The sequence below is a fragment of the Vespula pensylvanica genome, chromosome 1 (assembly GCF_014466175.1).
Source record: "Vespula pensylvanica isolate Volc-1 chromosome 1, ASM1446617v1, whole genome shotgun sequence".
Taxonomy (NCBI): Eukaryota; Metazoa; Arthropoda; class Insecta; order Hymenoptera; family Vespidae; genus Vespula; species Vespula pensylvanica.
The window spans coordinates 11,324,807-11,350,842 of NC_057685.1; the positions used below are offsets into that span (position 1 = coordinate 11,324,807).

Sequence of the window (26,036 nt, forward strand, 5' to 3'; positions counted from 1 at the left end):
AAGGTAATTAAAAGAAAAACCAATGAAATTGTAGAAACCATCGGCCGTATCGAATTTTAAGAAAATTCTTCCTTTAGTTTTTAAAACTACATATGTAAGATGAAAAGAGATTAAATAATATGATAAAGACTGAATAGAAGATTATCGATAAGGTAGGAAATGGTCGTATCAATTTTATCGAGCGTTCTCTTTTTAACTCAACGAGAAAAATACTTTCAGAAGTTATTTCCATAGGCGTTATTTATCTGTATATAAAGTGTTTACGCATGGATGAAAGTTAGGTAGGTAGAATGATCGAAAGCTTGGAACGTTGGTTACACACGAAGTGATCGTACGACGGCAAGCGGAAATCACACTCGTAAATTAATTGATGCGGTTCTCGATTCAGCGCACGGAAAAGTACGAAGGGAACTCCTGTACGGCTCCCTATCCCAGCATCAATGACGGTACTCTTGGAATAACGGTACGATGCTGAGAATTAGAGAGATCGAAGGCGAGAATTCAAATGACTTTGAAAAGGAGGGGAAACTCGAACGAAGGAAGAAAGTCTTGAAACAGAAAGAGAGAAAGAGAGAAAGAGAGAGAGAATTCCCTTTAATTCTCTCATCTTTTCCCACTTTCTCTCTCTCTCTCTCTCTCTCTCTCTCTCTCTCTTTCTCTCTCTCTCAGTTGTCGCCTCGAATAAATTATACTATACACTCGAATAGCCAGCTTTCAACGAGAAAATTTATTATATGTCGTTTGCTACGGGGATACAATGGGTATCCCGTTTGTAGGATACTTTCCTTACTACAAATATTGCCTCGTTAAACTTCGAGAAAGAAGCTTGGATCTTTCTCGACTTGCTCGAGTGTGTATTTCGAGAGTTAAAAAAAAAATAAATAAAAAGAAGAGAAAAGAAAAAATAAGAAAGACAGAAAGAAAAACAAAAATACAAGAAAAGAGAGAAAGGATTAGAAAATAAGGTACACAGTGTCGTCGTTGATTAATGGTCTGAAACGTGCTCGTAATTTCGAGCGTAAGAGTGCTTATTAAAAAGCAGAAGCGCTTAACTTGAGAGAAGAGAAACAGCGAGGAAGTGGAGTGTGACTCGGTATAACGTAAGTACGTGGTGAGGTGGTAGCCTTGGTGATGCTGATGGTAGTGGTACGGATAGTGGTGAAGCATGAATCGCATCCGGTCTCTCGTTCTTTATTTAATCCTCGCCTTCTTCCGCAGCACGTCGTACACTATGCGTCGAGTTATACAAACAGCCAAACACATTGAGCTTTTTAAATAGATAAGATATATACTCGAGTTTCAAATATAGATCGGTGATAATTAAAAAGAAAAATGATAATAATAATAATAATAAAGAATTATCCTTACTTGAATTAATTTTATATACTTTGCAATTAGAGTTAATCATTTTTTATAAAAAGAAAAGTCTAAGAATATTCAATTTTGTTACACTCTAATTTCTCTCTCTCTCTCTCTCTCTCTCTCTCTCTATTTGGAAATATTTTTCCTGTTTCCTTTATCATTCGACCGAGCGTATTTTGCAATTTCATCGACCATGCGATTTGATGACTATATATGAAGAAAATAAAATATCTACATGTGTGTGGAAATACTTCGTTCGATAGAACAAGTATCCCTCTTGTTCGAATATATTGCATTATTATAATAAAATCTATATCATGCCAAGGGAAGAAAAGTTGTCTTCTTCGAAGACGAAAGATCGAGACCACGTATTTCCTCGAAAGCAATCTCATCGAGAGGCTAAAATGTCGTCATTGCTTTTCTCGGAAGATCGTTTGCTTCGTCAACTTTTATGTTGCTCTTGCGTGACAAATATATATATATATATATATATATATATATATATATAAACACACACACACACAAACAAATACGTATATACATATCTAAATATACATATAAAATATATATATATGTGCGTGTGTATGTATACACATGTCAAGTTAAGTAAACTTTACAGTAATGTCGAACGATTCAACATTTAATTAAAAAAAACAGACTAAGCACGTTAAGTTTTATGAAAACTCGGCCAAGCATATCACGTCGAATATAAAATATGCAAGCTCTGCTTGTTGTCATTCTATCGTTCGAAGTCCTTCTCCTTTTTCTTCCTTTTCCTTTCTTCTTTCCTTCCTTCCTTCCTTACTTCCGATGGTGCCACGTTCTCTCAATTTATAGAGATTAGTCCGCGTGGAGAGAGAAGTTGCGATTCGTGCGAGCTCGAACGACTGCAAAACTTTTCTCCCTGGTGTTCCCGTTGTTATTCCGAAAAGACATCAAGAAGTCAACCGTGAGAGGAGGAAAAGGAAGATCGCTAAGAGTCAGAGAGGCGAAGGACGAGAAGCTACGAGATGGGAACACTGGCAAACAACCGATAACATCATCCCGAAGGAACAACATTACTCGGTTGATGTCAGAGAGAAAGAGAAAAAATGAATTTGCGAAGCTAACACGTTTGATGGCTCGATTTTAAGTGTTTTTAAAGAAAAACGGAAGATTATCTTCTCTCTCAAAAAATAAAAGAGAAAGAGAGAGAGAGAGAGAGAGAGAGAAATTCAAAAATAATTTCAATCATAACAGGTACTTACTGTCTCTCTATTTTTATCTTTCTTTTTTTATAAATTTATCCACTTTGCTATCTAGTAACAACGATATCAATATTTTTCTTCTTCTTTTTGTATCATTATTGAAAAAAGAAAAAAAAACAAGATAATGGGAAATCGGATAAAACAAGGTGTACGCGAAGGTAGGTAAATTAAAAGCGTCAGAGCCATGGCGAAAATATCAATTCCAACGAGTGAAATTAATCGGTACGCCCGGCCGATTTATTCGCTCAAATAATCCGCCACAAATTGAACGATATTCCTGTTGATGCGTCGATACGTTCACCGTACGGACGTATCGTGACACTAAAAGGACACGCTGCAATGGAGGCATTTCGAGTTTCTCGCGTTTATACCTCTCGTATAATTTCATTCTTTACTTTCTTTTAGTATGCTTATAATTTTTATGAACATAAATCCAACGAGAGAAAAAACAAACGAACAAATATAAAAAAAAAGAATAAAGAAAGAAACGGAAGAAGAAGAAAAACAAGGAAGAGAGCTTTCTTTGATCTACACAGAAATGTTCCCGCGAACTTTATGAAAACAATGTTTGAAATGATATTAACATTTTTCTTTCTCACGAAAAGCAAAACAAGAGCATAGGTGTATGTAAAACACGAGGGAACAAGGAAACCAAAAAAAAAAACAAAACAGGTGTGAGTTAATTAAAAGGGTGATATAACGTTGGTCATTGAATGAAAATCGAAATATCGATGTTATCGTCTCTCACTCTTCCTCTCTCGTTCTCTTCTATACTTTCGTTTCGTTACTAGTGCAAACGATCGCATGGCTCGTAAATTCTGTTCGATTTTATTGCCTCAAAACGTGGCATGCTTGAGAGAGGAAAAAGAAAAGTCGGATTTTATCTGAGTTAAAAAACATATCGAAACTTTTCCTAGTTCATTTAAATTAATAATTATACTTCTCATAATATTGTAATTACTCAGTTTTTGTTCCATTATCTTATAGAAAATTTCAAAAATTTCCAAACTTTCTACATTAGATTTTGTTTGGATCATTAAATTCACAATTCGTTTGAAACGACGGTTTAAAGCTAAGTGTTTTCCAATTCACGCAGAATGCGTTGAATTTTTATTGGGAACGGATATGTAGATTGTTTTTTCTTTTTTTAATTTCCATTTTGCCGAGTTACAAAGCTCGAAAGCTTAAACGAATTTTGCACTTTTAATTGCTCAGATTTTACGGTGGAAGGAATGAAAAAATGAAAGGAGATTTTGGAAAATCCCTTGATGATAAAAAAGAAAAAAAGGGAATTTCGTATAAACTATTAACTTGTAATTCACGAGGATATATATATATACTTATATATATATATATAATATCTAAAACGAAATTCTAATCTTTTCCCGAATATTTTTGAGAAAATCGATAGTCCAATACGTATAAATATTGACATCGATTGTTTCCGATAACTGACTAGAAAAAGAATCATCTATATTTTAAACCGCAGTATCAACGTCGGCATCAGTAAAAATAATTTAAAAACAAGAGCAAGAGTAATAGTAATAATAAAAAAAAGAAGAAACAGAGAAAGAAGAAGAAATCTGGATTTCTTTTCAAATTGAATTAATACACCTACATAACACTGGCTGATATACGAATTTAGATCAGTGTAATGTATTTACCCGTAAAATATTCGGATAAACAACTTGATAAACACTGACAATTCGGTTTTCATCTGCTCTCTGCAAAATATATTACGAGAGAACGATTCGTAATAACGAGATCGATTAAACGAAGATTAATGTTTCTGGTAAGAAATGGTGGAAAATTAATTCCGCTTTTTGACATATCTAAACGCAGGTGGTACGGATTTAATGTTAATACCGTGGGTGAAAGAAATGATCGATTGGTAGACTAAAATATGGCAAGTCTGGTCAAATTCGTCGTGCGAATGTATCCTATTAATTATGGTGCCACTACTGTAGCATTTCGTCGCACCAATAGAACATAATGTAATTATAACAAAATGTTGACCAGAGCCACGTTGCAACAATTACCAGTGGCAACTAATTAACAAAGGTTTCGCATGAATCATTTGTACGACCGAGCTTGTACACTGTTTAAAGCGCGGCCATTTACTCGAGAATCACAATGCGTCTCAAATAGAAACTAATTGTCATAGCTAGATAACTCGCGGCGTTACCATTAACGCGTTTCCTATCGACTATTGTACGGATTAAATCATCATGGATAGCCTCGTGACACTCTGCAAAGCCAATGAAGTCACGTTTAACGATTAATTGTTACTCTACAAAATGTTTTGCATATGCTTATTATTAATCCTGTATTTTATGCATTTTTAATATATTATGTAATATTTCAATCCTTTCGCGAGCTTTTACTTTAATATTCGTTCAATTAAATAAATTTTGAACACAAATTGATGACAAATTACGATAAAGAGAGAAATATTAAATATTTTATTTAAAAAAATTGATTGGGTTTTATTCAGTAAATTTATAATATATACGGCTATATATATATGAAAGGTGAATATTTTATATATATAACGTCAAAAATGAATATTTTAACGAACGATCCAACTTCGTTCTCGCGGTTTGTTCGACACAATAAAATCGATAATCTTTATTCATCGATCATTCAATTTTTGACAAGACAAGACTTTAAAGAGAATTTTTTGAAGTTCGTGAATGGATGTATTTTATAGCAAATCTCGAAGAGTCTGATAAGTGACGTTGTTAAATTCGTCGATTTTTATTTTTCGTTTCGATTCGATTCATCTATTCTTACGAGAATAATAATAGAACTTAACCAAACTGTAAGAATATTACAAATATAACTGAGCAAACAAAAAAGAAAATAATGAAATTTTACCTACGTTTTCTTCCAGTTTTTAAATGTATTATATATTATATTTATTATTTTACAAATCCCTTTTTAAATGTATTATTTCATGCAAATTTAAATGTTTCTCGTCTGGAGATTTCACTCTATCCCTACGTACGAGGATTTACTCACTTTTTATTGTAGATCATTGTCATCTTGAATCTTTTATTTAGATTTACGCGTTGCGACCAGACTCGTGAATTTTAAAGAAAGGAAGTTAAAACTATAACAGGTATATTCGTTTCGAGGTGGAAAAATTGTTGAAATTTATTTTAATTCGTTAGAAAGTAATTTGTAATGTAATAAGAATATTCTATGATAATTTTTCCACATTGAAACAAAATTCTTGATTGCTGTAAATTTCGAAATCGATTTCAAAAATAAATAATTCAATAATGTTCAAATTACTTACATCGTATCTCTCTTGAATATGTGGTCCAGCTTGAGCCATGTAAAGTGTACTGGCAGTGTCAAAAACTAATTCCAAGGGAATCCTGGTAACCTTCTGCCTAGCCATCTCATGACAATTCAGATATAAGGTGACATCGGTAATGGACACTTTGATGACGATCTTAGACCATTTCTTTGTCAACTTTGGAACGGTGAATTTGGCAACTTCCTCCGAATGGGAATGCTCATCGGAGTTCGTGTAGACCAACGAAATATTCTGATTAGAACCTGGACCATCCTTCAAAAAAAAAAGAAGAAAACAGGTTAAAAAAAATATTATCAAAATTTTATTCATATATTAAGAGAGAAGGTTTCAATTTTAAATATTATTATTTAGATTATTTAGATTCATTAAAATGTTATGGAAATGATTAAAAGACTAAATATTAAAAAATGAAAAAAGAGATAAAACGTCACTATTGTAATATACTTATTCAGAATTACCGAAATTCGAATGCCCAATTGCACAACAGTTTCAAAGGGATTGAGAACTGCGAAGAGGTAGCTAGTCCGAAAGGAAATCGGCTTAAAAATAGCCAACAGAGTAAACTCGGCCGGCAACTTCTCAGGAAGATAGAGTCTATAGGGTTGTTTCACTTCAGATCCAGGTCGGAAACCAAAAGCCGGAAATCCGTCGAGGCCATCATCGATATAAAAATTGAGGTCATCCGTCGGTGTCACCGTAGTTACGAGCAGATCATAAACTGTTTCTGAAATAGACAATTACATATTGTTATAGTTTAATAAATGAAAAAGAACAAAAAATTAGAAGGTTGGAATCAATTTAATTAATAATCGTTGAAGTAAAGCAATCAAATATAGAAGGACGACATATTTCGATATTAATATTCAACGTTAATTATTTCGTTCTCTTTCGCAATCGTACTTAGTAAATACAATTTCTACAATAAATTGAAATCATTCATTTTCCATCAGAGGTCATTAATACGATCGATCTCTTTACACATTTCATTTTCAATAATGTTACGACGAAAATTTCTTTGAAATAAATTTTATCTTTCTCTTGATCATTCACAATATCAAAAATATAATGGTAACATTTATGTCGCATTTATTTCATACAGATTGTTTCAAAGTAGTTAAAGGATCGCGAAATAATATATCACCGTAACTATATCACTTAATACGATGGACTGTTCACGACTTATTCGTGTATTCATACATGCCGTTCTTCAATGAGGATACTCAAATTCAACTGAAAACATGTCGAAGAGATAAAACACAATTAACTCTGAAAATAACTGGAATATTATTTTAGAGAAATATTCGTTTCGTTTGAATACTCCATAAGGAATTCTTTAACGACCGTATCATTTCTTAAAATACGAAATGCTAACGGCCTATAGGCATTCTGTGAAAATATTAATTATATAAAAATGAAAATTAATAAACCGTTTGACAGAATAGCAACATAATAATTGGCTGAAACTTATACGTGAAAATTTTCTGAGTTAATTAGAATCGATATTACTACTATTTGTTATTTTTATTATAAGTATTATACTTGGAAGCATTATTCGTGCTTCTCAGCTCCTGGATATTTTGAGGTATCGAATATCTCAATTATTTTGACATTCGGTGTCGGTACGTAAAATGACGTGTTATTTAACGCCAACAACGATCTATAATGATGAAATATAACGTTCCCTCGATGATTTGGTATTTAATAATTTAGCGGACACACAGAACCATTTTATGTCATATATCATATGCACTTGTGTCATGCGATACACAGCCACGTAAGCGAGAACACCGATAATCGATATTTATTACCTCGCAGTAAGCTCGACCTACACGTTCAATTAGCAAGTAACTTTTAAAAAATTCGATATAGTAAAAACGTAGTAGTTCGTTTATTGGAAAATTTATATTTTTTTTTATTTCACTAATTTTGCATCTATTTATAGATAAATTCTAACCAAAATTTAAATCTTCAATTTTAATTCTTTTTTACATTTGTAAATCGATACCACTTTTAAAATGACAAAGATGTTTGATTTCTATCAAAATTTTTGTTATGTCGTTTTTTATATTTATATCGTGTATATTTAATATCATCTATATTTATAATTCATATATATATATATATTTACAAATTATTTAGAATTAATAATTATATATTTATATAAAATGGCAGAGAAATCAAAGATTTTAATGCTCGATGAGCTATTTGTCCAACCGGAGACTTGATCGCTGGCACAAACAGGGTTTGTAAACTCCTCCACTTACATATTTTCCTGATATATTCCTCCATGTCATATTGAAATTATCGCAAAGAAAGGCATTGTTTCTAAATCCATAATTGAGCTTATATCAAAGAAAGAAAAAAAATCAGATCAAAGTATACAAATTTATGAATCTAATCGTTGTAGAAATATAAAGAAAAATCATTTAAACTTATTAACGAATCTAATTATAAAATAATTTTCTCTTCTACCTTCGTTTCTGATAATTTTTGTATAAGATGATTACTTCGCATTTCATCGACCAAGTTTTATCACGTGTAAATTTCCCTTTATGTTTAAAAACAAGCGATCAGTCGAAAATTGTTCTTCCCTTTCCTTTGTTTTATTCTATTCGTCGTTTCCTCGTATTTATCATTATTTTCTTTTATATTCATCTTTACAATATACTTATCTTCTTACAAAGTACGAATGCAATATCTACCATCGTTCTACTTGTTTTCTTTTATCATATATGTGTTTCGATATATGACATTCTATAAAATATGAATATTACTCGATAGAAAACAAAATCAGAACAAACAGAGAGAGAGAGAGAGAGAGAGAGAGAGAGGGAGGGAGAGGGAGGTAAAGAGAGAGACAGAGAGAGAGAGGGAACCGAAGCAAGAACACCTTTCGAATAATTATTCACTTCGAAATATCGTATTGCATGTTGAGCACGTCTCGTTTCTCCACATTTCAGAACAATATGTTACATCCAAAGTTTGATGTATGCGGAAAGTGATTTACACGAGCGAATACAACACGGCTAAAGCCAGAGAACATCATATACATACGCCACAAGTACAAGAGCTTTCTCCGATGATCCGTTACGTATATATTGCTATATATAATATAAAACATAAAGTACATGCAAAATAATTAGTTCCTTTGGTAATTATATTTCCGATTAAATTATATTTTATTACCAATTATCCTTAACTATGTCGTACGTATCTTTAACATAGGTACAAAGCAGATTTAAAACCGTTAAGTTAAACAAGGAAAAAGAATACAAAATGTATTCTCTGTTTCGGTTGCGTTAAAATAAATGAAATAAAATCCGGTCCGTTGAACGCTAACCAAAATTTTCATACCAAGAATCCATTTCAACTTTTCGCCCGGCAAAAAGTACACACTTTCACGTTGATATTTCAAAATTTCGCAAAATCACGGCGACAAACGACACAGTACATATACGCTCGATGCAATTCAGCTATACGTATTATCTATATGTACGTCCGTTACGCAGGCGAAATAGGATAATAGGATACCGACGCCGACGGTACGAAGCACTCTTCCGTTTCAGCAAGTTTCCAGAGCTTTCCCGTGGGACGAAGCTTTTCTTCGGTTCAGCGAGGCAGCGCTTTTGCACAATTTCCACGGGAGACTCGTTTCCACGACGGCGAGTCGATCGTCGTACATTTTAATTCGGTAGATCAATCGTATGCAACGAATAAGAACGTTTCATGCAACTTGACTGTTCTCTAAGATCAAAGAAAATTCTCTTCATTCATACATATAAGGCACTTCAAGTAAAAATAACATTTTTATTTTCGAAGAACTGAATTCACGAGAAGTAGATGTTAGAGAACAAAAAGTTAAGATGACAAATATACGATCAATATTATTTATTTCTTATTTTGTATCTTAGCATATAAGGCACTTTAAGTAAAAAGGACATTTTTCTTTTGAAAAATCGAATTCACGAGATGGACCTAGAGAAAAAAGTTAATATAACAAATATACGTATATGATCAATATTATTTATTTTCTATTTTTAATCTTAATAATAGGAAATAAAAAATTATTTCTCATATAAAAGATTATTATTCGGGGTTAAGAAAATGAAAGATAGAAGATTATTGAAATATGTCTTACTTATTCAAACCGTCCTTTCGATGAGAGAACTTTTTATCGTATTGTCGCTTCACAATATCGCAGGATCTACTTTTAATTTATCCGCTTCTACCGACAGTTTCATAAAAAGAGCAAAAGGCTGGATTGACATTCCAAAAGTAAGTTAAAGAATATTTTTCTTTTTCTTACATTTAATATCGAAATCTCAAACTACGAAAGCTCTACGATAGAAAGTTCTTCCAATAAGGAACAAGCAAAAGGAAAGATAGAGAAAGAGGAAAAGATATAAAGGAAAAAAAAAAGAAAAAAAAAAAAAAAGATTTTTCCATCAGAAAGTTTGAAAGCATCGAGTAGACACGAAACTGGCACTGCCACATCAACGACTCCAACTTTTTCTCTTATTTACCCGAATCATTTGTTATCATTCCGAGAAGTGCAACGTCTTTCGAGAATTCTGATTCTTGAGACTCATCGTCACTTTTGAAAGATTGTGAAAGTTTCTAAGAAAGATACAAATTTTTATTCCTACAGATAGCATGTAAAATCGATAAATGAATACGATTCATCAAACACGAAACCAAGTAAACTGAAATTTTATCAACGTTGGAAACTCATAGAAAATAATTTCCCACGACTTCTCCGACTATACTTTATGCGAAAAACACCTACTTTCGTTTCATTGTAAGAAAGTAGTAACGGACGAAGTGACTAATAAAAACTATTGACAACATCTGTCACTCTGTTTATTCACAGTTTTCTTACTTCGAATAACATCATAGTCAGACACACACACTCTTCGTACATCTGAAGCAACACTTGCATTCATCGTTTCTTATAACACATTATTAATTATCTTCCTTCATGCTTAGACATGCTGCATACTTTGAGATAATTATATTTATGAAGATACGTCTGTAGTCTCAACAAAATTAACTGATTAGTCAAAACTTCGATATTAATTACATTCTTTATCTTATAATCATGGAGAGCAATCAGAATTATTACAGTTATAACTGAGATCTATGTTCTACCAGTATTGTAACTATTATCAGACTAACAAATATAGATTTCTTCGAGAAACGTTTAATGAGATAAATTGTGTCTCTTCGTGTCTCTTTATATTATAGAAAACAAAAAAAATTAAAATACACTTTCGATCATTATAATGGAAAATTTTTTTTGCTTTACCTCCGAGATAACTCCTTTCAATCTTTAGAAGTGCACGCGTTTCCCGTGGGTTTTACTTCTTTTCGTAAATTCTCTTCGAACGGAAGAAGAAAAGAAAAGTTGAATGGCAAAAGAAACAACGACGAACGAGAGCTGCGGAAAAGTCGAAAGTACGCTTTGAAAAGTCGCGAACGAGCGAGCTAGCGAACGGATGGTAAAAGCTGTAAACGAAATCAGATTAGGAGAGATTGCGGTCGGAGTTTTGCTTCGAAAAGGGCCGCGAGTAATCGTCGGGAAAACGTTCTTAGGTGGAAAGAAAAACAGATGCAACGGTTCAAGACGACATCCATGGGGAGCTAGGGAGAAATCGAGTTTGAAAGAAATTTTTCTGCGAACTACCGTTTACGATAGAAAGAGAGAGAGAGAGAGAGAGAAAATTCTGTCTCTTTTTCTTTCTCTTCTTTGAAAGCTGCCGCCCTGTGACATGGCGGAATCTTCTCTTTCAGTAGTAATCGAGCGTTTTTACCAGACATTGCTTTACTTTCTATTCTCCCGTACAGATGGCGCCAGGAAGGCTGTCTGGTCCGTCCAGTTACCTACGTATCTACTTTACTATCCAATTCGGCCAATAAACGAGAATGGGCTTTCTCTACTTCGATCAGTCTTTTATAAAACATTTTATCCTACAAATATAAAACACAAATAGTATTGATTCCATTAAACTGTTATTGCTCCGTTTTTTGATTCACGATGATTAAACGATTTTAATTTGTATGTCATAGACATATTATATTAAACTGACGAATAAATTCTATATAAACCCTCAAGAATAAAAAAATCGAATAATTTTTAAATACGTCGAATTTATGACGTCGTATCTGATCGATTATCTCGTCTTTATTTACTTATATCGCTGACACAAATGAATAATTTTCCTGTCCGTTTTAAGGATCGATTTATTTGCAGTACGATGAGAAAAAGAGAGAATGTTATTTTATCCGAGAAGGGAGACAAGTCTTTCGTGATGTAGAATTTCTCGCATGATCCACGTTACATTTTACTTTGTCTTATCCACCTTGTCGGGCTCATCTTTCCTTATCACTCTTCTTATAATCCCCTCAACGTTATCCTGTTTCAACAAACTTGTATCCGCTTCCATGGCCTTTGTTGTGCTTGACAAGAGAGAGAGAGAGAGAGAGAGAGAAAGAGAGAGAGAGAGAGAGAGAGAGAAAGAGAGAGAGGAAAGAACAAGACAAATTCGAGGGAAGGCTTCCGCAAGCTGAAGAAACTTCTTCCAGCTTCAAAGCCGGCGGACAGATGCTGCAGACTTTTATTTACTCGGAAAGTTACGTTAATTGTTTCAGAACTCAACTCTGTCTGTCTGTCTCCTTCCTTCTTTCTCTCTCTGTCTCTCCTCTCCCTCTCCAGTTTAGATCGAAATAGCTGTGATGCCGCGAAAGCGTTAATTGGCAACGGAACTACAATTAAACGAGCTGTCGAAATCAAAGCTCATACGGGTTTCCCGTAAAACGAGTACGCTTGAGTGATATAAAATTTTAATAATTACATTGACGCCTTTCGAAGCAATGAAAGATTAAATAAGGGATAGGAACTTGTTACTATTGTCTTTAATTTATTACCACCTTTCATTAAAAGTGTAATATTACATTTTCTATGAAAGAAAAGGATTCTATATGATCATAAATGATTGAACATTAATAATAAAAAAATTTATATTCTTTTTTTAAAAGAGGTAAGTAAAGCAATATGATACGTTTAACGTCGACGCTGGTATTTGTATTTTACTCCATGAGGCAGCTCTTCGTAAAAATCTGCCACCATTATATTTGAAATGTTTTACAAAAATATATAAAAATAAATTATGTTATTTTATTAATTATAGATTATATAATTACTTAAATATTTAAATAATGAATTAGTTTTAGAAATTTATTGAAAAGCAGTTTTATTAACAGCAAAAACGATATCTAAAGTTGTAAGCTACCGATCGAACACGTCGCTCGATGAGTTTATTTTGTGCCACCGGTGGTACACGCTGGAGTTCGTGGTAATAAAAAAAAAAAAAAATTAAAAAAGAAACGTCAACATCTTTACATCATTTAAAGCAATGGTTGGCAGACCTACGATCTTCCAGCCGCATGCGGTCCTCCAAATACTTGCAGAAACGTTGTATTTTATTAGATAAAGTAAAAAGGTCATCACCTTGATTAAAAACCAACTGAAAAAATTGTATCAGAGTCAGAATTTCAAAGATATCTCTCAATATCGAAAAGTTTGATTGATAAGAATCAAAGCCAAATAAATCTATGTCAAAAATAACAAATACCATCCCATAAATGAAAATATTTTTATTAATATATAAAGTATTTAATATTACGTTCGATGGGACTGGTATAGAATATTAGATTTTCAATATTGGCCCATTGAAGAACAAAAAATTGCTCATCACTCTAAGGAAGATATTTATACTGTAGATCTCTCGAAGAAAGGAAACAACAATCGAGCTAAAGATAAATGACGCATCAAGAATGAAAAAACAGTGTAACGTAAACATATTCCGTCGGGTCTTCGAAGAATACTTATCCGGTAAAAGGCAAGTTAAGATGAGAGTTTACTTTCGCGCATGGACGGACAAAGTTCGATAACGACGGAAAGGGAGAATAACGATGATGATGGTAGATGCTTGTGGTAGTGCTGCTACCGAGACAGTAGCTTCAATTTCGTCTCACGTTACAAGAGTTTCCATGTATTTCGCGGTTGGGATAGGGTGCCTTCCCCTCAAGGTATTTCACGCATGAACAGACCTTTATTTACTCGTACTCTCGACTGAGGAGGAGGCAAGCATCGGACTTACGAGACGGCAGGTACGCGAAAAAGAGAAAGAAAGAAAGAGACAAGAAGGCTTCTCGAGTCCTAAAAGGGCGCGAGGACCGTTGTGTAAATCCCCTGGAGGGCCTCCTGGGTAAAACTTCTCGTTGATTTAGGCCGGCTTTTGTCATTTTCTCTACTCGACAACGGCGGGAGAAGAAAGAAAGAAAAGAAAGAAAAAGAAAGAGAGAGAGAGAGGAGAATACAAAATTTCGAGTAAGGCTGACACTTAATTCGTCCTCGCAGAGAAGAGTCCTAAAGGAAACGTGCGAGATATTAATTGAAAATTCGTAATTGGAGTGAATTCTCGTTAGATATGAAATCACTTCAAGATTGAAATAAAGTTTTTCTTTTTTTTCAATTAAACATATAATTTAGACGAAAAAATGTGTCATGTATGTACATGGAAATCTTATCGAATCATCTATTGTTAACGTTTGAAAATTTCAAGTACATCCTTTCCGTTCTCTCACACCTCGTAGCTACTAAAGGTCGAAAGTGTCCCATGGGCACACAAGAGAGAGTATAAATCTAGCTTTACGTGGAATGCCTGTCATCGTCCCACTGCATTATGTGCGATACTGAATTATGCTACTACAACAGCCTTAAGGGAATACCTCGATCGACGTATAAAATGTATTATAAACGAGTATTCCTTGATCTCTTTTAATATCACGTTTAAAAAAGATAAAATAAAAATGCTATCCTCTCATTCGTTTTCTTTAATTTAATAATGTTACGTTAACAGGTATTTCAAGAAAATCAAGCAGTCAATAAAATGAAAATTCCTTTCATATATATTTGAATGCAAGGCACGCTATGTAACCTTACACATTCTGTAAATTTGATATCGATAGTGTCTTCGGTACAATACATACGTATCAAAAATATATAGGTATATATACCTATATATTCTAAAATAATGTTCTATCTTTGCCCGAAGCACCGTTACCTTAACATGGGTATCCGAGACGATGAAACAACATTTTGCATTCATGATAAAGTTTCATAGTCATCTTAGATCTTTCGTATGTTAAGATAATAAGATAAGTTTATATAAAAAAAAGAACTAAACAAGAAAGAAAAATAAGAAGAAAAGAAATAGCAAAATTTATTTGATTCAATTATTCATACAACTACATAATATTGCATGAACTTTTTTCTTTTTTTTTTTCCTTTACAACAAATTGTTTACAATAGTTATTTAAAAGAAACTTTAAGCAGAAGTTTCCATTGGAATAAGAATTTATTTTTACGAAATAAGTTACGTTACATGAAATATCTTAGGAGTAATATATAATTTTAATATTTCGGTAGTTAATATGGATTGTGAAAGGAAATTTATTTGCGAGAGGAAAGCCTCAAATGGAACGCTAGCAGTACAGCCAATCAGGATGATATCGGCGACCGACATCACGGCTCCAACGGCAATCCTCGCAATTATTTTCCCGTGGCCCATTGTTCGGCTTGCTTCTTACGAAGGAACGATACAAAGCCTCTCGCCTCGATTCTCGTCGATGATAAATGGAACCACCGAAAAGAATCATCGCAAGAGGATCTTACGCGTGCGCGCGCGCGCATACACGCTCGAACCAAGAGAAGATTCTCTCGGTATAGTAGTTGTTCTCGTTGCCACGGTAAAGCACGTTGAAAAGCTGTAGCCAACACGACGGGAACTTAATTTCCGACCCTTGCCAGTGCTTTTTTCGAAAAGAGAGTTTTACAAAGAGAAAAAGAAATATAATTTTTATGACGTCTCTCCTCGTTCCATCTTTTTATTTTCTCTTGGCGAACTCGAAATTCTATTTAACTTCAAATATTAAAAGTTGAAGATTAAATTACATTCAATTCGAATTTGAAATTAAAATTTATTAAATTTATATTATAACGTATTAAATTTTATAAGTATTATATTATTATCACACGTACACACGAACACAAACATACATACATATATATATATATATATGTGTGTGTGTATTGTAAAATTTATCTTTTATACTTGTTAATTATATTAAATGTTATATCGACTGTTTTTATCTTTCGAATACTCCAATTCGTTATTATACATTAAAATTATGAAGAGACTTGCTATAGAACTAAACGTTAAATATCTTATATCTTCATTGTTTGAAATTAAAAGAAACGTTAAAATGAGTTTTAAAAAATCATTTACACACTGTGAAATAATTTATAACGAGTAAGGTACAGCACGATAATAATACCATTTCATATAATAGAATATGTAACAAAGTAAAAAATCGAGACAAAGGTCTTCAGCAAATCCTGGATCTTTTTTGAAGATATTATCATACATCAACGATCAACGAAAGATTTCCTCAATTTCTCTCGGAACTCTACTCGGCCCAATTTCCAATCTGATCTAAACAAGAATGTTGACATTTTCTAACCTCCGTCTCTCTCTCTCTCTCTCTCTCTCTGTCTCTCTCTCTTTTTCTTTTCTTCATTTCTCTTTCACCTATCTGTTTTTCCTTCTGCCGTTTTTCCTCCTTTAAGTGGAAAACAGAGAACGGATTTAATCAAAAAACTTAGAAAGAAAAGACAGCTGCCTTCTTCGGTTCGTCCACTTTTCTCGCAATGCAGCTCCTCATCGGTTCTCTATTTCTCAAGGAAGCAACGTAGAAAATTCAACAGCGAAAGAAAGAACAAAGTAAGGACTTTTACGTTTGTATGTTCTTCTATATAATCGTACGAGCCAATGAAATTTTTTGAGTAGAGGAAAATGTACAAAAATAAAATCAATTAGAATAAAATTAAAAAATTGTACGCATTAAAAGTTAATTACCTTTTCCCTTTCAATGTTTAACGTGGCAATCGAATTATCTATTTTGATTAGATATCCCATTAACGAATGAAAATATATATTTGAATAGTTGGAAGATATAAGAAAAATATATACATATATATAGAGAGAAATAAATTCAAGTTATATTTGGTAGAAATAATAATACCACGAAAAAAACTACAATATCAGAGAAGATATCTTTCAAAGATCAAAAATATATAATCCATCGATTGGGAGAAAAAAAAGAGGAGAATCGAAACATGCGATCGGCCCTTATGAACCCTCGTGTTCGATCTGCAATATCTTTCTGAGACGCAGGCAAATTTCGGAGCAGACGGAGAGAAGAGAAGCTGCTCATCTCGAAGTTCGCTCGTAAATCAGTCGTTTTCGAAGGGTGAGGGTGCACGTAGAGAGATGTAAAAGAAGAAGAACAGAATAAAGAGAAAGAAAAGGTTCGGAGTCAAAGGTGGGTGCCCTCGTACGTTTTCACGTTTTATAACATATCCTTTGTCTTGCCTTCCGAGAAGAATTTCGTGTGACACGCGAGCCGAGTGAACGCAATACCAACGCCTTCCAAAAGGAAGATCGAACAACAAAAAGAAAGAGAGAAAGAGAAAGAGAGAAGATGCGGCCAATTTTGTCGCACGTCAAAGAAAGGACCCGTCGTCAAAATTCCACAGTTTTTTTATTAATAAAACGTGGACCACACGAACTCAAAGCTCCCTCGAAAAATGAGTACAGCTATAAAATGGACAAAAATTTGTAGAAAGATAAAAACGATAAAAAAGATTGTTAAGCGTCCGTTTGAGTGGTTAACACGAATTCCTTGTAATTCTTTTAATTCTTATCTAATATTACCATAACGTGTATAAACAATATTAATACAAGGCGAACTACCCGAACTCGAAACTCGCTCGAAAAATAAATACAGTTATAAAATGAACAAAAATTTGTAGAAAGATAAAAAAGATTAATACATCCGTTTAAGATGTTAACACGAAGTTCTTGTAATTCTTTTAATTTTTATCCAATATTAACATAACGTGTATAAACAATATTAATATAACGCGGACTACTCGAACTCGAAACTTGTTTGAAAGATAAATACAGTTATAAAATGGACAAAAATTTGTAGAAAGATAGAAAAAATTAATACATCCGTTAGAGATGTTAACACGAATTCCTCGTATTTCTTTTCACTCTTGTTCAATAATACCTCCATTTAACTTGTTACATATTTTTTTATCGTTTTATATCGTTTGTTTATTAAAAACAAAAATAGTCGCGTTCATACGAAAATTGAATCGGTTAAACATATAAACAAATAATATCATATTTATCGTAATATAAGAGGTTGCAAAGCGATTGCTTTATCATTTCACTTGAAAGACCGAAAAAGAGAATCGAAAGTTTCTTTTGAAAAGTCGAACGATTCGTTCTGAGTTTGCTTTGAGAGAACCTTTGTTTGTCGATATCGTGCCGTCATCGTCGCATGGCAAGTAAAACAAGATCCTTAAGAGTCCTTTGCATCAGACTAACGGCAAGGAAAATTAGGTGCAAGCCTATTAGGCAACGCTTGGTTTCTCCTTACTTAAGGAGAGCGACAGAAAACGTGCTCGTTCGCCAATTAACACCTTCCGTGAGAGGCTCGTTTACACCAGCATACTGCTGTCGTTCGCAAAGCTTCTCTACCATTTCGAGAAACTCATGTTATTAGACACTCGATTCAACGGAAGACGCTTCCTTGATTTCCTTCGAGAGTCTATCGTCGATTTTCGTAATTTCTCTTGCATATGTAAGAAACTCGTTACATTATTGCACGAAATTAAAACATTCAAAATGAAAAGAAAAAATATCTCTCAATTTAACTTCATCGGATAAACATGGAGTAATAAGTAGACAATAAAATACCATAGGTATTTATTAAAATAATCGGCAGAAACAAACTTTGAGAAAGGTGAATAATATTCGACTTTAATCGTGTCATCAAGAGAATCAATTAATACGATTTTCAATGCATCATTTGGAATAGCAAAGACATAATATCATGCTATGCAATATCAAGGGAAATCATTCGTAGAATTAGGACAGTATATATAATGAGAAAGTGTTGTTATAGGAGAGCTAGGTAAGTAAATCTTCCTATTTAATTAGGCACTAAATGTTCTACCAAGTATAATATATATTAAAGTTAAATAACGCATCTAATTGCCAAATTAAAAAAAAGAAAAAATTAATTTTCTTCGGTACGATCTCATTTCTAGGAATTTAACGAAAGATCGGAAGAATCAAAGATCGTTTAATTACTATCGAATTTTAGAATAAGACTGATTAGAAAGATACTATAGATTATAAGGTAGGTTCTTTTAAATTTTCATTGAATAAAAAGAAGAGAATTTTCAACGAAACAAAATTTAAACAGATGGTACAGTGACACCATTCCAAGAGAAAAAGCTCGCGAAACGTGTAGTCCACTCAGTCCTTTCGTAGAATTTGATTTTCCCTTTCGTAGTTGATCGTGCGGAGAGTAGTACGAAGAGTGCCGATGATGCCGCAGGCAATAGTACCGGTGCCCTCCGTCCTCGAAAAGGGCTCGAAACGAGCCCGAGAAGCATCGGATGGCACACAAAAGGTGCAGCTAAGAGTCCATATTCTTTATTACAGATTCCCTAGGGCCAAGTCTGAGTGGTTAGTCTCAACGCGTTCTTCTTGGTATTGTCGTCCGAGGGCTAGCCCGAAGGTATTCTCGTGTGCTGTATCCTCCCCTCTCCTTTTTTTCAATTCTTCTCATATCACGTTTCTAATCCTAATGATTTGATATAACGTTGATAGCGAAGAAGTATGAGAAATGTATTAAAAATTTTGATAACGAAATATTCTTTTAATATAAAAAGAAACATTGAATATAAAAATTGAATGAAATATTGAAAGAAACATTAATATAAAAAGAAAATTGAAATAATTTTAACAATAAATTTCATTAAATCAGATACATATGCTTCGTAATTAATATTGTTATAAATTGATATAATACTGAAAGTAAATATTTGTTTTAAATATTATTAATAAAATACAGAAAATATAAAGTATTTTTAAATTTCGAATAAAATTAATTTGTATTGCACAGGGGCTAATCAGTATCTTTTACCAGTAACTTAAAACTAATATTTTTTAAATATTTTTTGCCAATTATTTTATTTATTGAAATTGATAAGTACCAAATATTACCGAAGAGAAATCGATATATTACCGAAAATCGAAAAAAATATCAGCATTTATCTTGGTTTTTCAATTGCAAATATGATTGATCAAGACTAGTACATATTTTTCTTTGTCAATAATCTAAATTAGTAAAAACAATCAACTTTACACTTCTATTAACTTTGAATATTAATATATCATTAAAGACATTATCAGATAAATTATATGACTTCATACCCCTATTATCGTATTTTACTATAACACTGGTATTTTTTGTTTTAATAGATGTCCTCGGTATTATATATATATATATATATATATATATATATATATAAAATATATATAATATATATAATATATATGTATATAATATATGTGTGTGTGTGTATTCTCTTTAATTTTAAAAATTATTTTACGTACGAAAAAAAAGAAATACGCATATCTATTAATTCAACTTACTTTTATTCAAAGAATTGCTTCGTTACGCGCGTAATAATCGTAGCTTTATCGACCAAGTAGAGAAGTCGACTCCGGAAGACTCATATTTTTCAATTTAACGAAATTCCTTACGCTCGATCAAATTTAACGAGCCCTCCCTTCGCTTTCTTAGGAACGAACGTTTTCTCATCCCTGTGCGGGTCGAAGATGGACATTGGTTTTATGGGTCCTCGAACAACGGACCAGTCGTAAACGTAAATTTATCGAGCTGCGATTTTAAGGACCTCGTGCAAGTTCACTGTCTCCACGATGAGGAGATGAATAGGTAAATTGCAATGAACATGATAATTCCAAGGTGAAAATTTATGAGCTTTGCATTGACCATATATATGTTTAAGTTCTCAATATTGTCGTATGTTATTAATGAAATAAAAAAGAAGATAACAAAGCTTTTGAGAATTTTCCATTAGAGATTTTCGCTTAAAAGATGATCGCTTGAACATTTTAATTGTATGTAGAATATGACGTTAAAAATTAATATTAATATTTTAAAAATACTTATGCAAAAATTATAAAATATTTTACTATCATAATTTTTATTTAAGATAAAAAATTACTCTTTTTATTTTTTTCAGTTGAAAGCTGAAAGATCCGATTTATCGAAATATACATCTGAATGAAGTACATAGAAATATTAGAAAATATATACCTACTATGGTAAGAGTTAAACGCGCAAGAAACTCAATTATCGTTAGACACAACGATCCTCGGATCTCACGAACCAATTTATGGTATCTTAGTGGAGTCGCTAAGACCGAAGTAAATGATAGAGCAAAGTAGAAGCACCTCATAGTCTTTTGCGAACGTTCTCTGTGTAATTTCAGAGGCTTAATACAGAATCGATGTCGTCAACTACGTCCCATTTTCCGTTTTTCTCTTTTCCGCTCTTTCCACTATCCGATTTTCCTTTTTCCTCCTAGTTTCTCCATTTCGATTCTAATATCAGCATTTAAAATTCGTAACCATTATTTCGACGCCATTATAATTGAACACTATTAGAAATTATCGATAATCAATAAGTTAAAGATTTATTGGGATCATTCACTTAAAAACTTTAGAAAAAGATCAAATTTTGGAGTCTTTTTCCTCAGAAATGATCAATGTAAGTGAAATTTTTTTTATATTTGAGGATACATATATCGAGATGTTTATAAAAAATTATTTAAAAATATCGAAAAACAAAAGAAAATATGATTGCCAACAGACAATGAATTTCTTTCAGAAACGTTCAACATCGGATACTCTCCAGCTGAAATGGTCTATTTGAAATCAAAATATTCAAGTTATTCAAGACAACGTCGAAGACGAATCATTGACGATTCTTCGATTTTTACTATCGATTTTCTCTTAGAAAATGACGACTATTTGAAATGCAAACGTGAAAAATCTATAAAAGAAAAACTGTTAGAGTGAGTAAATATTAAAAAGTAAAATTTGATTTAAAAGAAAATAAGTAAGATCGTCAATGATCTTTACATTTTTTTTATATCATTTTTTTATACATCTATATATTTTTTTATATTTCTGATATTTTCGATTTTCCAAATATCATATCCGGCTTCGAGAACAGCGTTTTGAGAAAAACATGTTTACAGTTTCAAGTATGATATTGCTATTGTCAAGTAAACAATTTTTAACTTTATCTCTAGTTATCAATTCTAGTATCATATAGGATACTCTTAACAGGGATTACATGGAATTTAATTGGAAGAGGATTGTTGGTACCTACGAAAAATTCTCGCTTTGCGTTCTGCGTATCGAATTTCAATTGAATCGATGCACTCTTGATCTTAGTACTCGCAATACCGAACGCAATTTCGTTCAATATCGATATTTGATGAGAGCATCAACAGCAAACATGTAGTGTCGCTTCTGTCGACAGTATATGCAACAATCTATGCAATAATTTTTGACGATTGACGTACTGTTGTTCTGGACTTTTGAATAGGCATCACTCATGTATAGGTATCACGTATTTTTATGAACATTAATCAAAGTTATAAGAAGCCTTTCTCGGCCACATTGACAAAGCACAAGTGGAAGTCAAAATATTGTTAGAGGGAGTTTTCCGTGCGCGCAATACCAAGTAGCGAAACTCGAACTCTCGACGCTGAAACGTGTTTTACTCAGAATTCCATAACTTCATCGATTTTATCAAATGTCGATATGAAAATTTCAGGATATGAAACTTTTACATAATGCAAAGAAGAAACCGAAAAAGAAAGTTTCTAAAGAAATGTGGCTCTTTAATAAAGTTGAAAATATATTAAATATCATTAATCGGATAATAATTATCGGTGACAATGATATAATACCTATTTTTATTTTTTCAATATTTTTCCTTTGAAAAATATTACAAAAAATGCCAAATATTATATTGTGTATAATATTATATATATATTGTGTCTGTGTGTGTGTGTGTGTGTGTATACAGAGTGGTAAAAAAGAATGTCTAAATAACATGGGTCCTAAAATTTGCTCTTTCGATGTAAATCAACTTTTATTATTTATAAGCATTCGATATTGTAAATAAATCCATTGGCAATATATTAAATGTACAAATATTCCATTATTACATTAATAACAAGTTTTGCTTATATTCATAATAAACTTATCTTGTCAACCTTGAACTAGTGCATTTCTAAGCAAACTCCTCTGCGTATATTCAATATGTTACCAAGAGACTCATTTACGATATTAAACGCTCATAAATAATAAAAGTTAATTTACATCGAAAGAGTTGATATTAAGATCCATGTTAATTAGACATTTTTACTCATCTTGGTGAGTACTATAAGCCCTTAGAATATCTAACCCAGTATAGAAAAATATAGGACACACACATACATATATAGATACACACACAGAACATCGATTTATATAAAATAAAAATGATTAATTATAGGCACTTAAATGTAAGATTAAGACGAAAATTATTTGAAACAAGTTAATATATAAAAGTGTTTTCAAATTTTTTGTTAATTTATCATGTAACTTTCAAAGTTAGTTAAGTCGAGATTCCGATATCGAGTTGCGGTCGGTGAGCTGCGGTTTGCAAATTATGCGAAGCGCGCGGAGGAAATCCGGCTTGACCGGCAGCATGACGGCTTCGATCACCAGAATGCCGAGTCAAGGGAAAACTATTTTAATTTTGATAAATTTCTTGATGGATGCGGCTCAGACGAACCTAAAGCTACTTCGAATGTATTACGCTTGTAGTTTGTACGTAGTCCTTTCTCTCTCTTTTTGTCGTTATTTTTTCTATATTTATCTCTCTGTCTCTCTCTCTCTCTCTCTTTCTCTCTTTCTCTCTTTCTCTCTTCTTGTCGTACACTCTTTCCATATTTATCTTTCTCTCTCTCTCTTCTTGTCATATGCTCTTTCCATATTTATCTTTCTCTCTTTCTCTCTTTCTCTCTCTTCAATGTGCAGTGATTTGTAACAACGAAAAGCGTTCTCACGCGATCGGAAGCAATTAACTCCGCAAAAGGCTCCAGAAAATTGTGTTATTCGAAAGTGAAAGGCTTAAAGGTACTTGTAAAGGGGTCGACATGGAATAACCCATCGAGCTTTGAACTCTCTCGCTTGTCGAGCGATCGACAAAAGTCTTTATAACGAAAGTGTGTGTGTATGTAACAGAGAGAGAGAGAGAGAGAGAGAGAGAGAGAGAGAGAGAGAGAGAGAGAGAGAGACATAGACAAAGAGAGAGGGAGAGGGAAAGGGAGAGAGAGGAGAGAGAGAAAGAGATTGTCGATTTTAGCTTGTGAAGTTAATTTCGAACTTTCCTATTAGTAGTTTCGTCGAATTTCTTGTATTCTTTAATTTTTTATTTATTCAATAATAAAGTAAACGCAATATTTCAAAATTATTTTATCTAGATATGAAATACATCACGTTAAGAAAATATTGAAATTTTATAAAATAAAATAGAAAAAGTGAAGTAACGTATATGCAAATAGATTGAGATGGAAAATAGAAATAGAAGAATCGAGGGGGAAAAAATGAAAATTTCCAAGTGTTCGAGAATAATTTCACGGAACCATGAATCATTAAAAATCTCTCTTTTTCTCTCTGTATCCGTTTATCTCTCTCTTTATCTCAAGATTGGTTAATATTTGGCGTAGAGGAATCAGCTATTGTTGCGATCCCTCGAAAACGACGTGCTACAAAGCGAAAACGAGCAGACGACCAGGTACAAAGCTCTCTCTCTCTCTCTCTCTCTCTCTCTCTCTCTCTCTCTCTTTCTCTCTCTTTCTTTGGTTGCTTCTCTTTCGCCACTTCGAGTTCCTTTCTTCCATTTTCTCTGTTCACATCCAACGTCGTCATTTTCTTTCTCGTCCTCGTCCTCGTCCTCGTCCTCGTCTTCGTCATCGTTTTCGTCGTCATGGCAAGTTCTCTTCTCGTATCTCTCTCTTTGATCGTTATACTTTCGACGTCGTCTGAAAATTAAATCCTACGGACATGAAAAGAAATGTCCCTTCTACGGTTTCGCCATATCGACTTCTCTTCTACTCTTTTCAAGTGACTAATTTTCTCGATTGCGTGTAAGTACGTATAAATATTAAAACGAGAAAGGAGTAACAATTTAAATAAAAGATACAATAACAATGGTCTATAATAAAGAATCTACCCTTATATTGTATCTAATTCTTTCAAGAAACAGAAAAGATATTATTTATATAAATCGTCAAATATATCTATATGGTAGTATCGATATGACAGTATAACTATTAAAATGAGAAAGAAATAACAATTTAAATAAAACATAAAATAACAATGATTTTCTTTAATAAAGAATCTATCCTTGTATTATATCTAATTCTTTCAAAAAATTAAAAAGATATCATTTATATAAATCGTCAAATATATCTATATGACAGTATCGATGATTGTCGAAAATCGATATCAAGTTCGTCGAGAGAGATAAAATATTAAAAAAGAGGCAGATAAATTCGAAAAATAATGATAATAATATCAATGTCCAACACTAATTAGGTTTCTTTTTTTTACTTCTTTCTCATTTTTTATTTTAAAATGAAAGTTATATAAGCATGGACGAGACGTTTAATAAACTGGTCTTACAATAATGATACGTAGGCCATAGAAAAGAGTTTCGAGATGGTGTCGCGATTATGAGAAAGTTATACGTTCGCAACGCGTGCTTGTTCATCCCTCTTCTCTCTCTCTCTCTCTCTCTCTCTCTCTCTCTCTCTCTCTCTCTCTCTCTCTCCCTTTCTCTTTCTGTCTTTCTCTTTACATCTCGAAGATCAGGGAGTGTGGGATAAAAGCGCTGAATCATAAAAGGGGTTCTCCCCTTTGTACGATATATTCTAGCCATCCATGTTTGCCACCTCCTCTTCGCTTCGCTACCTTTTTCCACGTCTGTTTTCCTCTTCCCTTTCACATTGCCTTTTCGCGTTTTCC

At 32.8% G+C, this 26,036-nt stretch overlaps 1 protein-coding gene across 2 annotated transcripts in view; it reads right to left on the minus strand.

The window, feature by feature from the left end:
* The window catches only part of LOC122633619 (collagen alpha-1(XVIII) chain), a 210,243-nt gene that overhangs the window by 136,700 nt on the left and 47,507 nt on the right, over positions 1-26,036 (minus strand). For both annotated transcript variants that reach the window (XM_043821724.1, XM_043821712.1), the window contains exons 3-4: positions 6,393-6,658; positions 5,911-6,186 (exon numbers count right to left, since the gene is read on the minus strand). In XM_043821724.1, coding sequence (XP_043677659.1) covers positions 5,911-6,186; positions 6,393-6,658 — 542 coding nt within the window. The remainder of the gene's footprint in view (positions 1-5,910; positions 6,187-6,392; positions 6,659-26,036) is intronic.